The sequence below is a fragment of the Salvelinus alpinus genome, chromosome 6 (genome assembly GCF_045679555.1).
Source record: "Salvelinus alpinus chromosome 6, SLU_Salpinus.1, whole genome shotgun sequence".
Classification (NCBI taxonomy): domain Eukaryota; kingdom Metazoa; phylum Chordata; class Actinopteri; order Salmoniformes; family Salmonidae; genus Salvelinus; species Salvelinus alpinus.
Genome location: NC_092091.1, coordinates 32,710,328 through 32,722,960, shown reverse-complemented (window position 1 = coordinate 32,722,960; position 12,633 = coordinate 32,710,328). Strand labels below are relative to the sequence as shown.

Genomic DNA, 12,633 nt, shown 5'->3' with positions numbered 1-12,633 from the left:
AGACCTGCATTTGATTACAGACCCTCCACGTAAGCACAACGTGGATAATACTCGTCACACATGACTGCAGTGCTCCCTCAGATCAAAACCACATGGTACACCCACCAAGACCACCACCACTTCTAACAGACACCATTTAAGAAACATAATGTATCGACATGAAACATGCTGGTGATATCTTGCATGTTTGGTAAAACACAAACCACCAGAGAATCGTCTCAACACCTCCCTCACACACATAGCTCTCTGGCTGCAAAACCTCTCATCCAACACCTGTCAGTCTCTAGACACCATCACGTTGTTGAGCCACAGATTTTCAGATGTACAGTGGAAACACATGGTGTGTAAAATTCTAAGCACTTGGGCCAGAAGCCTGGCATGGTGAGACAGTCCTGAGAAAGAGATGGGGAGAAATAGAGACAGACATATAAAGACAGGGGGGTAGAGATAGAGGGAGCGAGAGGGAGAGAGAGAGAGAGGGAGAGACAGAGAGTGTGATCAACAACGTGCTGTACTCTCTCTGCTACATGCTTCTCCTTTCTGAGGGTGACAGGGTCTGACAGAGCCTCTCAGAAATGTCTCACCAAGAATGGCTCTTTGTCCTGACTGACCATAGTTAGGGCAGGACAAGGAGCCAGCAATCATGTGTGGAGATGTATAAGAGGGAATGTGTATATTGTGTGTATTGATGTGCGTGAGAGTATGTTATTGGTTGTAAGGGAGTAGTGACTGTGTTAGTGTATGCCGGTATTCATGTAATTGCTGTGGAAGTGTGTATGAGTGTTTGCATATGTGTACAGTATGTGCGTGGGTATGGATGTACAGTGCCTTCAGAAAGTATTCATACCCCTTGACTTATTCCACATTTTGTTGTGTTACAGCCTGAACTCAAAATGTATTAAATATATATATTGTTCTCACCCATCTACACACAATACCCCATAACGACAATTTGAAAACATGTTTTTAGACATTTTGGCAAATTTATTGAAAATGAAATACAGAAATATCTAATTTACATAATGTGTATTTTGGGGTAAGTCTCTAAGAGCTTTCCACACCTGAATTATGCAACATTTACCCATTATTCTTTTCAAAATTCTTCAAGCTCTGTCAAGTTGGTTGTTGATCATTGCTAGACAGCCATATTCAAGTTTTGCCATAGACTTTCAAGTAGATTTAAGTCAAAACTGTAACTCAGTTACATTCAGTGTCTTCTTGGTAAACAACTCCAGTGTAGATTTGGCCTTGTGTTTTAGGTTATTGTCCTGCTGAAAGGTGAATTCATCTCCTAGTGTCTGTTGGAAAGCAGACTGAACCAGGTTTTCCCCTAGGATTTTGCCTGTGCTTAGCTCCATTACGTTTCTTTTTTGTCCTGACAAATTCTCCAGTACTTAATGATTACAAGCATACCCATAACATGATGCAGCCACCACTATGCTTGGAAATATGGATGGTGGTACTCAGTAATATTTTGTATTGGATTTGTCCCAAATATAACACTGTGTGCTTTGTCACATTCTTTGCAGTATTACTTTAGTGCCTTGTTGCAAACTGGATGCATGTTTTGTAATATTTAAATTCTGTAAAGGCTTCCTTCTTTTCACTGTCATTTAGGTTAGTATTGTGGATAAACTAAAATGTTGCTGACTCATCCTCCATTTTCTCCTATCACAGCCATTAAACCCTGTAACTGTTTCAAAGTCATTATTGGCCTCATGGTGAAATCCTTGATTTACTTCCTCTCCAGCAACTAAGTTAGGAAGGACGCTTGTATCTTTGTAGTGACTCAGTGTATTGATTCACCATCCAAAGTTTAATTAATAACTTCACCATGCTCAAACGGATATTCAATGTCTGCTTTTTTTATTTTATCTACCAATAGGCGCCCTTCTTTGCGAGGCATTGGAAAATCTCTTTGGTCTTTGTGGTTGAATCTGTGTTTGAAATTCACTGCTCGACTGAGGGACCTTACAGATAATTGTGTGTGTGGGGTACAGAGATTAGGTAGTCATTCAAAAATCATGTTAAACACTATTATTGCTATTATCCATGCAACTTATTATGTGGCTTGTTAAGATTTTTTTTTAAATTACTCCTGAACTTAATTATTCTTGCCATAACAAAGGGGTTGAATACTTATTGACTCAATACATTTCAGTTTTCATTTTCTATTAATTTGTACATATTTCAAAAAACATAATTCCACTTTGACATTACGGTATATTTTGTGTAGGCCAGTGACAAAACATTTTAAATTCAGGATGTAGAACAACACAATGTGGAAAAAGTCAAGGGGTGTGAATACTTTCTGAAGGCACTGTATGTGCCTGGGCATATTTTGGGTGTGTGAGTAGAATAGCTTTAGCTGAGCTGACCATATGAGTGTATGTTGAGCATGTGTCTGCATGGCAGTGTGTGTGTGTGTGTGTGTGTGTGTGTGTGTGTGTGTGTGTGTGTGTGTGTGTGTGTGTGTGTGTGTGTGTGTGTGTGTGTGTGTGTGTGTGTGTGTGTGTGTGTGTGTGTGTGTGTGTGTGTGTGTGTGTGTGTGTGTGTGTGTGTGTGTGTGTGAGAATATGAGTGTGTGCGCTTGTCTGTGCTGTGGTAGACAGACTTGAGAGCAGAGCTGCAGATGGGATGAGAGAAGCACGAGGAGCGGCCATGTGCTCTGCAGAAGCAGAGAGAGAGAGATGCCTTTGACAAGGGTACAGCTGGAACACAGTGTGACAGTGGCATAGCATCACAATGCTGTGTTGCAGTGGAGCTGCTGTGTAGCCACTGAAGAGCTCAACATCACTCCACTGTGACACAGCCCTGTGCAATGGCTTCATAGCACAGCTGATTGTCATAAGCACAGTAGGACAGCTAACAGCTAACTGCCATAGCTCAATGGCATAGCTCAGTGCCATGATAAATAGCGCAATGGGTTGGCTAAAGTGTCGTAGCTTGACAGCGTAAACAGCTTGTTGTCGAAGCGGACAGACGAGGTGGAACTGTGCAACCCTTTACCTATTTTAGCGGCACAACTTGACAGGGCTGCGCACCACTGCAGAAAAACCTTAGGGAACATCGATCTGCCCTTCTGCACAATGTTTTACCCAGACCAGCGGCGTTGCTGCTGCTGCTTCCTCTCTCTGCGGCTTTAGGAGAAACAAAGGGAAATAAAATACAAACATAAAGATAAACAGCAGCTTTGGGGTTGTTATTAAAAAATATAGGATGGCGATCAGGTATGAAATGGAGGGCAACTAAGGTATTTGAAGGTATGGATGAGGATTAGGGTTGGAGCCAAATTCCCTTACTTTAGCAGATACCTGTAGCCTCAAGGCAAGTTTTTAATTGGATTACAAATGTCCCTTATAATGAGGAAGCAAACCTAGTAAGTAGTACTACATAGCAAGGTGGGCGTGGGGGACAAGGACATAGAATCCATAGATTCAGGTCAGGGCCTCTAGTTGGTTACAGAATATCGGTTGTTATTGACTAGAGTGCCAATAACGTCTGCAATGCATTACAACAGGGTTGTTATTGTCACATTTACCCCTCTCTTTGTCTCACTCTCTCTTCTCTCCATCCTCTGATGAAAAATATCTGAAGTTTAGCAACCACAGGTTCCCATGGCAACAGAGTCTTGGCAAATCAGAACCGAAGGAGACGCCAAAGGGATCTACCACCACAAGAGGCTTGTCCCTCCTCACTCCAAGGAAGACTCAACTATCACCACTGCTTCGCTAACACATACAAGCTGACATCACAATGAGATCGACAGGAATATGATGGCCAGATGATGTTCCCTGTCACCATACTGCAAGTCTTACCATATGCAAGAATATATCATCTATAAAACCGAGAGCAACAACATCAGCTATAATATGACAGCAGGAGTTGGAGTGAGAAAGAGGAAGATAGAAGGGATCAAAGAGAAGATGGACTAAATTGAAGTCTAGATGTGAACAGTAGCAGAAGACAGAGGAGAAAAAGTTGGATGGTGGGACAGAGCGTGAGATACACAAAGCAGCAGTCACATGACCAACAGGGTTACACTTACCCTACTGACCACTAGTGAGGTAATAGGCTTCCATCCTGTGCCATGCAATAACAAAAAAACTAAACAAATTGGCCTTTTTTCCCCTCACACTGGCCATCTCTCAATGGCACAGTGATGTGAGGCCGACACTTCATGTGCAAACTGTTTTTAATGTTACCTACTGAAGCATGTTTGCATCCTATGAACTTGGAGAATACAGTAAAGCATTATTCATTTACCAGGAAGAAATGTAAAATGCTGTTCCATTCCATTGGGTGTTGAGCATTACACCAACCTGCTACATGTTGAATTGCGTCAAGAGCAAGCTAACAGTAATTATATCATTCTACCATTGTGCTCCAGTACTACACATACAGTACATGTACTTTACAATTGACACAATGGATGTTTAAAGAGAAATAGCGTTCGTTACTGTGTAAGAATGCAGTCTTACCTTGCTGCTATTGTGTCTGTGTGCGGAGATACTGTATCTCTATGCGAGTGTTGTGTGTGCGCGTGGCCGTTCAACCTGCCTGCTGTCACTGTGGAACTAGGGCATTACCTGGAGTCAGGTGTCACTGCGCAGATGCAGTGAGGGCTTGAGTGTGTCCGTGTGTGTACCCCTTGCATGTGACAGTGTGTTTTTGTTTCCAAATGTTAAGACTGCAAGTCCACGCAGTGGCTATTTGTTGTGATTGTCGGCACATGGCATCTGCAGTATGTTTGCATGCATATAGAACTTTCTGTGGGACTGTGTGTAGACACGTTCATGTTTAAGTGGCTAGGAGGTGTCTCTCTGAGGGAAGGGCGTGAGGAAGGGGTGGTCTGTCGGCCTGTGATATGAGAGACGCCGGGTGTCCTGCTGTGTCAGTTGCTGCGAGCCTAAGGAGGCACAAAGTGATACTTTGTTTCCTAGCCTGATCTGCCAGTGCAGGAGAACAGAGTCGCATTTTGTCATTTCAACTGGCTGACGCACACAAAGCCGATCACTGTGAATGAACTGCAAGTGCGTGTGTAACTGTGTATGTGTGCCTATTATAGTACATGTGCTACAGTGGGTCTCGTGTTATAGCAGTCTCTCAGAGCACTTCCCTAATGTCAGGAGACCCATCTTGCAGTCTTGAGGAATGCATAGTCTTTGTGGACTCCTTCATAGAGTAGTCTGGTGGAATCAGGATGTTGTCAGAGGGTTCTAACAGTCACAAGATCAATTGTATAGGATTATAAAAATCTGAGAGGGTTAGAAACCATTAGGTCTAAAGAGATATCATTGGATGATCATAAAATGATGAGGCTTTATTGGACTAAAATCCAAATGTTATATTAGGGTAAAGCTATACAAGTTTTATTGAGAAATACGTTGTATTGTAATCTGAGATAAAGTACAGTAATCGCATCAGATAAAAAATAATTGTATTTGGCTAGCAGACTACTAGCCATCACTATTTCAAAGTTAGAAGGGTCTCCTCCAGCAGCATGATGGGGTGTCGCGTTACAGCCTAATAGGCATGTATGAGTCACCTATAAAGCCCCTCAGAGCATTGGCAGTATTATCACACTGCAGTCTCATAAGGATATGGTAATGATGGGGCTTTACCAGCCTGGAGGCTGGCTTCATTACAGCAGTATAACACATCAAAGACTCACTGCTCTCTGACTGGCTTTATTAATAGAAACTCCCACAAAACACACACACACAGGGGAAATGTGAGGAGAAATAAGTCTAAATCATTTAACATTATACGAGCAGGGAGATTTATAGGCCAAGATCAACAGCCTGCAGCGATGACTCTCAGTCATACAGTAGCAGCCATTGCTCGTATATCGTAACATGTGGCTTTTAATTTGAATGCAAATGTGTATTGATCGGAATGAAATTCCTCCAGTATGACTGGCCTGTTAGATGATGCTTTATGAAAAACTGGTCCAATTCTTATTCAGGAATGTCATGTCCTGATGGATTGAACTATGTGGTGCTCCAGGAATTGTGCAGTGTTTGAATAGTGTGATTGGATCGGATGCTGTGTTAAGAGGCTCATGGATAAAACTATAGTGAAAATGGACTAAAATCTATTACAGGAATGGCTCAGATCCATTTATGGAAGAGGAAGCCAGTACTGAATGCAGACAAAAACAACCCTTCATAGAGTAGTTTGTCGAGAACGCTGGGAAAACAGGATGCATATCAATTCATTCCATTCATTCATTCCTAGAATTCCCTTGAGGATGCTTTCTGTGACTGCTATTTTAGCTTGAACCAAATCTGTGAAAATGCACTATCATACTGGGAGGGTCAAATTACAATTTGGACAGACCTGGGAAGGAATCAAGTGATGTAATTACACTGTGTGACACAGAGACATGTCCTCATCCTCCCAATAAGATGCTGTTTGAGCACATTTCCATTTGTAATTTCTTACAGTATTTCAACAATACTTTTTGTTACATGTAATCTCTCTCACCATAGATTACAGGGAGTACAAACTATTTATATGGCAAAGTCAAATGTATAAACAAACAACATACCAATACTGTATGGTTTTGACAACGGATTTGATTTCTGTCTATAGCAAGAGACGACTTGACTAAGCTACTGTATCTGAGAAACCACAAACACTTGTCAAAAGCGGAGGACCTTACACCTTGGCAAGGTACCAAATACCAATGCAGTATTTTATGTTCTTTCTAAAAAATAAAAAATGTATCCCCTGCCCCATGAATTATTGACAGTGAAAGTGACGCTTTGGGAAATTGTTTCTCTAGTTCCCACTGCAAAGGGTACAGTACAGACTACAGGGCTACAAAATGCAGCAACTCATTTTGATGACTCCAAACATTCAGTGCTACAGTAGGGGGGGAGCATCCATCTGTCTATGTGCCCACTTATCACCTACCCAACCATATATATCCATAGACTTTGAGCAGGGATATAATTATTTTTGCCAAGCCACTTTGGTCTCATTTAAGACATGGAAGTAGGCACTCAGAGCTCATTTAGGGTTAGATGTATGAGCTATGAGATATGTAACCCTCTCAGAGGTCTATTGTCAACAATGCTCCCCATCTGGGAGACAAACAAGGCTGGGCAGTTTTTAAAAAGTCTACACATCAAGGCATGGGGCTTAACTGGATCTTCTTATTGCTCATTCTGCAATGAGTAAGCTAATGAGATACTCGAAAGAAGCCAACCATAACTGATATGTAGACAACTCAGCATCAGCCAACTGTATCTTTACTACAGATAAGAAACCTGAATGTCAATTTCTGGCAAAATTCATGGACTAAAATCGAAGGAGAATTGCAATATATAACGGTAAATGCTGCATTGAAGAACGAGGCCAAAATCATTGGCTGAAACACCACAGATCCGATGTTACAACGTTTGAGACAATGATTTCTGTTTTATACATTCCATCTAATATATGGGGATAAGGATCGAAACAATAGCGCGTGAAATGCATAATGGCATCTCTCGGGTCCATGGCAAAATAAGATATGTCACAGGTAGGCCCTACGTCATGGAAGTGATGCAGGGATGGACCCAAGAGAGCGTGGGGGGGTCGGCAACATAGTAAAGATTTTCATTATAACAGAGGCGCTGCATTCTTGGTTATATATACATTGCTATAAGAAGGCGCACGTAAGCATGATATGGAGCACAAAGCATCTATCTTTTATGTAATATGTTATCACAAATATGCCTACTGTATATTGAGACAGTGGCCAACAAACGAAAGCTGTAGGGTGAACATCCAATCATCGAAAATATGATAATGAAAATGACAAATAGCCAATTATCGCCGCAATTCGAGCCATGCCAAATATGTTCACGCATTTATAATTAAATAAAACAACATTGTCCATTTCCAGCGCACAAACACATCTGTAAAGGATGGAGCAATCGTCATCAGGTCAATGAAAACGAGAGGCTGTGACAAGGTCAGCAGCCTATTGAAAATAAAGACACCATTTATGACAAAGAAAATATGCCAGAATAAAGAACAAGCTCCACCACCTTATAAGTGATCTTGTTTCCCCGCAAATCGGCCTTGAAGTTGCCGGCGGCGCCTTGTATCTCCAATCTAACAGCTCTTCGACCCTCTTTGTGTTGCTGATGCTGCGGGTGCTCGCGACAGACAAGCACGCATGGCCAAGCTTACAGACGGCTCTGATGAGAAATAGAGTCCCGCACAGTTGCACGCACGTGAGGGTGTGGCTGGCGGAGGCTGCGCTTGGCACAAAAATCACCCAACGTCCACAAGCGATCTCCTTCCTCTAGGCTACGATGCCACTCTCCTGTTTGTTAAAAATCGTTGCCTAGCCTAGGCCTATATAGTATATGTTCACATAATAGCTTTGGCTATTGATCTAGTATAAATAATGTCTGGATAGGCATAGTATATGTCTTTGATTTGATTCAGAGTGGAGGTGCTTGTTTGTCATTGACAGACTTCACGGTCTGTCACAGTGAAGTGGCCTATCACATTCTTCTATATTAGTATAGAAAATCTCACTTCAATAAGCCGCAGTGCAATGGATCTCAAATATTGGGCTAAAATTTGATGTGACGAATATGCGCTCTCTCTCTGTATTTATATATGGAGGACATACGTGACACCGTTATTGTTCGTTGGCTGTGGGGCAAGACTGGCATGACTGACTTCGTTGTGTATCTTGAGCCAGCCCTTGCAAAAGGACCAATGAGTGGGTGCTTCCACAATTCATGGAGCATAAAGGCCTCCATAGTTGGACACTATTCCAATGATTTAGCACCACCCTAAAAAATAGGCCTAAAGTAAAACAATACAAAAATGTTACTTCTTTATCAGATCAATGTGCAAAACTGCTGTTGGAAAGACAGACATTCATAATGCAGTCATAAACTGAAAACAGCTAGTTACAACTGTAGGTAGGCTGGTCTTCCAGTAGAAGTCGGCATAGGATTCGTAAAGTCCTTCCCTGCTCCCTCCCAAACCCAAAATATACTCCACAACTACAGCTCCCACAATCCCCTCTGACGCTTTCTTCTTTTTACAGGAACAGGAGTATTTTTGGTAGTAGCAGCCTACTGAGAATACGATATTATGTGTACGTGGTAGTTTACACACTTTTTTCTCCTCATAAAAACAACATATCACATAGCCAACGTACATCATTCAGAGATCGATGATGCCTCCGCGAAACCAAGATTTCGGACTGAAAAAGGCTGGAGGGGCCAGGAGCGGGTCCGTGATAAACTTCAGAAAAACGGTGAACTCCGGCTCTTTACGCCGCAGCTCTGCTGTCTTACCATCGGTGCTGACGTTCGCTGTGATCGTGGCGTCCGGGGGCCTTCTGCTTATGATAGAGAAAGGAATGCTGAATAGTATGGAGACACCACCACCTCTGGGATACAGCAAGAGGTCAGGCTACCTCAGACAAGCCCGAAATCTTGATCCAGCTGTGGACGCAGAATCCCAGGTAAACTGAAGCCACGGTCTGTAGATTCCCAGTAGCCCACCACTTGATTTGGCTGGATATGTTTTGGAAGAATATGACTTTAAAATACCTTAGGCCGACAAATGTATTCATAACCAAATAACTAAAGGACATATTACTCCATTAATGTTTTTGTTGTCACAGGATACTTTGTGTAAACAAATAATGTAGGCTATAACTTCAAAGTCATTTTATTTATATAAAAGTACATGATGCCATCTCTTCATGAAATGTTAGGCCTTGCTTGAGCACTACAGATATTTAATAGAAATCAAGTGCCGTTTGCCCATGAACATTTCATGGGACGCATTTGCTACATCATTTACATTATCTTAGTGGTCTACTCTGATGGAATGTATATCATAACATGTTGGGTAGGTATTAGATTGACACGAGTGATATTGTACTATTATCTTAAAAGTCTTTAAAAAAGTCTGTCAACTGCGTTTATTTTCAGCAAACTTTACATGTGTAAATATTTGTATGAACATAAGATTCAACAACTGAGGCATAAACTGAACAAGTTCCACAGACATGTGACTAACAGAAATTGAACAATGTGTCCCTGAACAAAGGGGGGGTCAAAATCAAAAGTAACAGTCAGTATCTGGTGTGGCCACCAGCTGCATTAAGTACTGCAGTGCATCTCCTCCTCATGGACTGCACCAGATTTGCCAGTTCTTGCTGTGAGATGTTACCCCACTCTTCCACCAAGTCACCTGCAAGTTCCCGGACATTTCTGGGGGAGAATGGCCCTAGCCCTCACCCTCCGATCCAACAGGTCCCAGACGTGCTCAATGAGATTGAGATCCAGGCTCTTCGCTGGCCATGGCAGAACACTGACATTCCGGTCTTGCAGGAAATCATGCACAGAACGAGCAGTATGGCGGGTGGCATTGTCATGCTGGAGGGTCATGTCAGGGTGAGCCTGCAGGAAGGGTACCACATGAGGGAGGAAGATGTCTTCCCTGTAACACACAGCGTTGAGATTGCCTGCAATGACAACAAGCTCAGTCCGATGATGCTGTGACACACCGCCCCAGACCATGACAGACCCTCCTCCCCCAAATCGATCCCGCTCCAGAGTACAGGCCTCGGTGTGACGCTCATTCCTTCGACGATAAACGTGAATCCGACCATCACCCCATGTGAGATAAAACCGTGACTCAGAGAAGCGCACTTTTTGCCAGTCCTGTCTGGTCCAGTGATGGTGGGTTTGTGCCCATAGGCGACGTTGTTGCCGGTGATATCTGGTGAGGACCTTCCTTACAACAGGCCTACAAGCCCTCAGTCCAGCCTTTCTCAGCCGATTATGGACAGTCTGAGCACTGATGGAGGGATTGTGCATTCCTGGTGTGACTCAGGCAGTTGTTGTTGCTATTCTGTACCTGTCCCACAGGTGTGATGTTTGGATGTACCGATCCTGTGCAGGTGTTGTTACACGTGGTCTGCCACTGCGAGGACGATCAGCTGTCCGTCCTGTTTTCCTGTAGCGCTGTCTTAGGCGTCTCACAGTACGGACATGGCAATTTATTGCCCAGGCCACATCTGCTGGCCTCATGCCTCCTTGACGTTCACACAGATGAGCAGGGACCCTGGGCATCTTTCTTTCTATGTTTTTCAGAGTCAGTAGAAAGGCCTCTTCAGTGTCCTAAGTTTTCATAACTGTGACCTTAATTGCCTACCGTCTGTAAGCTGTTAGTGTCTTAACGACCGTTCCACAGGTGCATGTTCATTAATTGTTTATGCTTCATTGAACAAGCATGGGAAACAGTGTTTAAACCCTTTACAATGAAGATCTATGAAGTTATTTGGATTTTTACGAATTATCTTTGAAAGACAGGGTCCTGAAAAAGGGACGTTTCATTTTTTGCTGAGTTTAGTTTTAATGTCTTTTTTCTTTTACATCTCCCCCAAACCCCATTCAGATTCTCCAGGAGATCCGTAACCGCACCATCCGGACCATGTGTGGTCAGAAGAACATGCCTCACAGTGTGTGGTCCCTGAGCCCCCTGCAGAGGAAAACCCTGCTGCAGCACATCCTGGTGAACGACGAGCACCGCTTCCTCTACTGCTACGTCCCCAAGGTGGCCTGCTCCAACTGGAAGAGGGTTCTGAAGGTCCTGAGTGGGGCTCTAGAGAACGTGGACGTCAACATCAAGATGAACCACAAGAGTGACCTGCTCTTCCTGTCCTCCCTGAAGCCTGAGGAGATCCGCTACAGGCTGAAACACTACTTCAAGTTTATGTTTGTCAGGGAACCTATGGAGCGCCTTCTCTCCGCTTACAGGAACAAGTTCGGGGAGATCAAGGCCTACCAGGAGAAGTACGGTGCCGAGATCATCAGGCGCTACAGAAAGGGCCATGCCAAGGATACAGCAGTGGCTGGGGATGATGTGACTTTTGCTGAGTTTGTGCGCTATCTGCTGGATGAGGATGTGGACCGCATGAATGAGCACTGGATGCCCATCTACAACCTGTGTCAGCCATGTGCCGTGTCCTATGACTTCATTGGCTCCTATGAGCATCTGGAGAGTGATGCGGACTATGTGCTACAGCGTATTAGTGCACCTCCACACGTCCACTTCCCTGAGCGACAGACGTGGTACAAGCCTGTCACCAAGGAGACGCTGCACTATTACCTATGCAGTCTGCCTCAGAAGCTTCTCAGGGAACTCCTGCCCAAGTATATTCTAGACTTTTCCCTGTTTACTTACCCCTTCCCCAACACAACCACTGAGTACTGCAGACATTAACTGCAAGATGGTATTTTATACTTGGAAATATTATTTTTTCTACAGCATCTTGTTACACATTTGCCATGTCTTTTTTTATTCTGAGGGAACAAGCAGTATTTTGATATGTTACATTTTACATTAGATGTTACAGCATTGGGAAATATGAATTATGTGTTTGAGTATATGCATAAAACCACTAAAACTCGAAAGGAATTGTATTTTAGAAGGAAAGAGGATATGTTACTGAATCAAATCAATTAAGAAATTAAACTGTTACCGTCCAATTGCTCTAATTACTGTGCACTCCATCTGGGCTTCAAACAAACATTGACCCAACAAAGTATTAAAGCCCCAATAACACAATATATTTTTATTTTGTAAATACATTTT

General features: G+C 43.0%; 2 protein-coding genes across 3 annotated transcripts in view; one reads left to right on the top strand and one right to left on the bottom strand.

Moving 5' to 3' along the window:
- The window catches only part of cracd (capping protein inhibiting regulator of actin dynamics), a 29,506-nt gene extending 21,202 nt beyond the window's left edge, over positions 1 to 8,304 (bottom strand). The window contains exons 1-2 of one of the 2 annotated variants that reach the window (XM_071406392.1): positions 8,043 to 8,159; positions 3,010 to 3,140 (exon numbers count right to left, since the gene is read on the bottom strand). In XM_071406392.1, coding sequence (XP_071262493.1) covers positions 3,010 to 3,070 — 61 coding nt within the window. In that variant the 5' untranslated portion in view covers positions 3,071 to 3,140; positions 8,043 to 8,159. Of the gene's footprint in view, positions 1 to 3,009; positions 3,141 to 8,042 lie in introns of both variants that reach the window. The other variant, XM_071406394.1, reaches the window with a different exon arrangement.
- Positions 8,305 to 9,042: 738 nt separating this feature from the next.
- Positions 9,043 to 12,527, top strand: chst14 (carbohydrate (N-acetylgalactosamine 4-0) sulfotransferase 14). The gene is made up of 2 exons (XM_071406391.1): positions 9,043 to 9,487; positions 11,434 to 12,527. Exons 1-2 carry the CDS (start codon positions 9,194 to 9,196, stop codon positions 12,259 to 12,261), a joined length of 1,122 nt encoding a protein of 373 aa, XP_071262492.1. The 5' UTR covers positions 9,043 to 9,193; the 3' UTR covers positions 12,262 to 12,527.
- Positions 12,528 to 12,633: the final 106 nt, after the last annotated feature.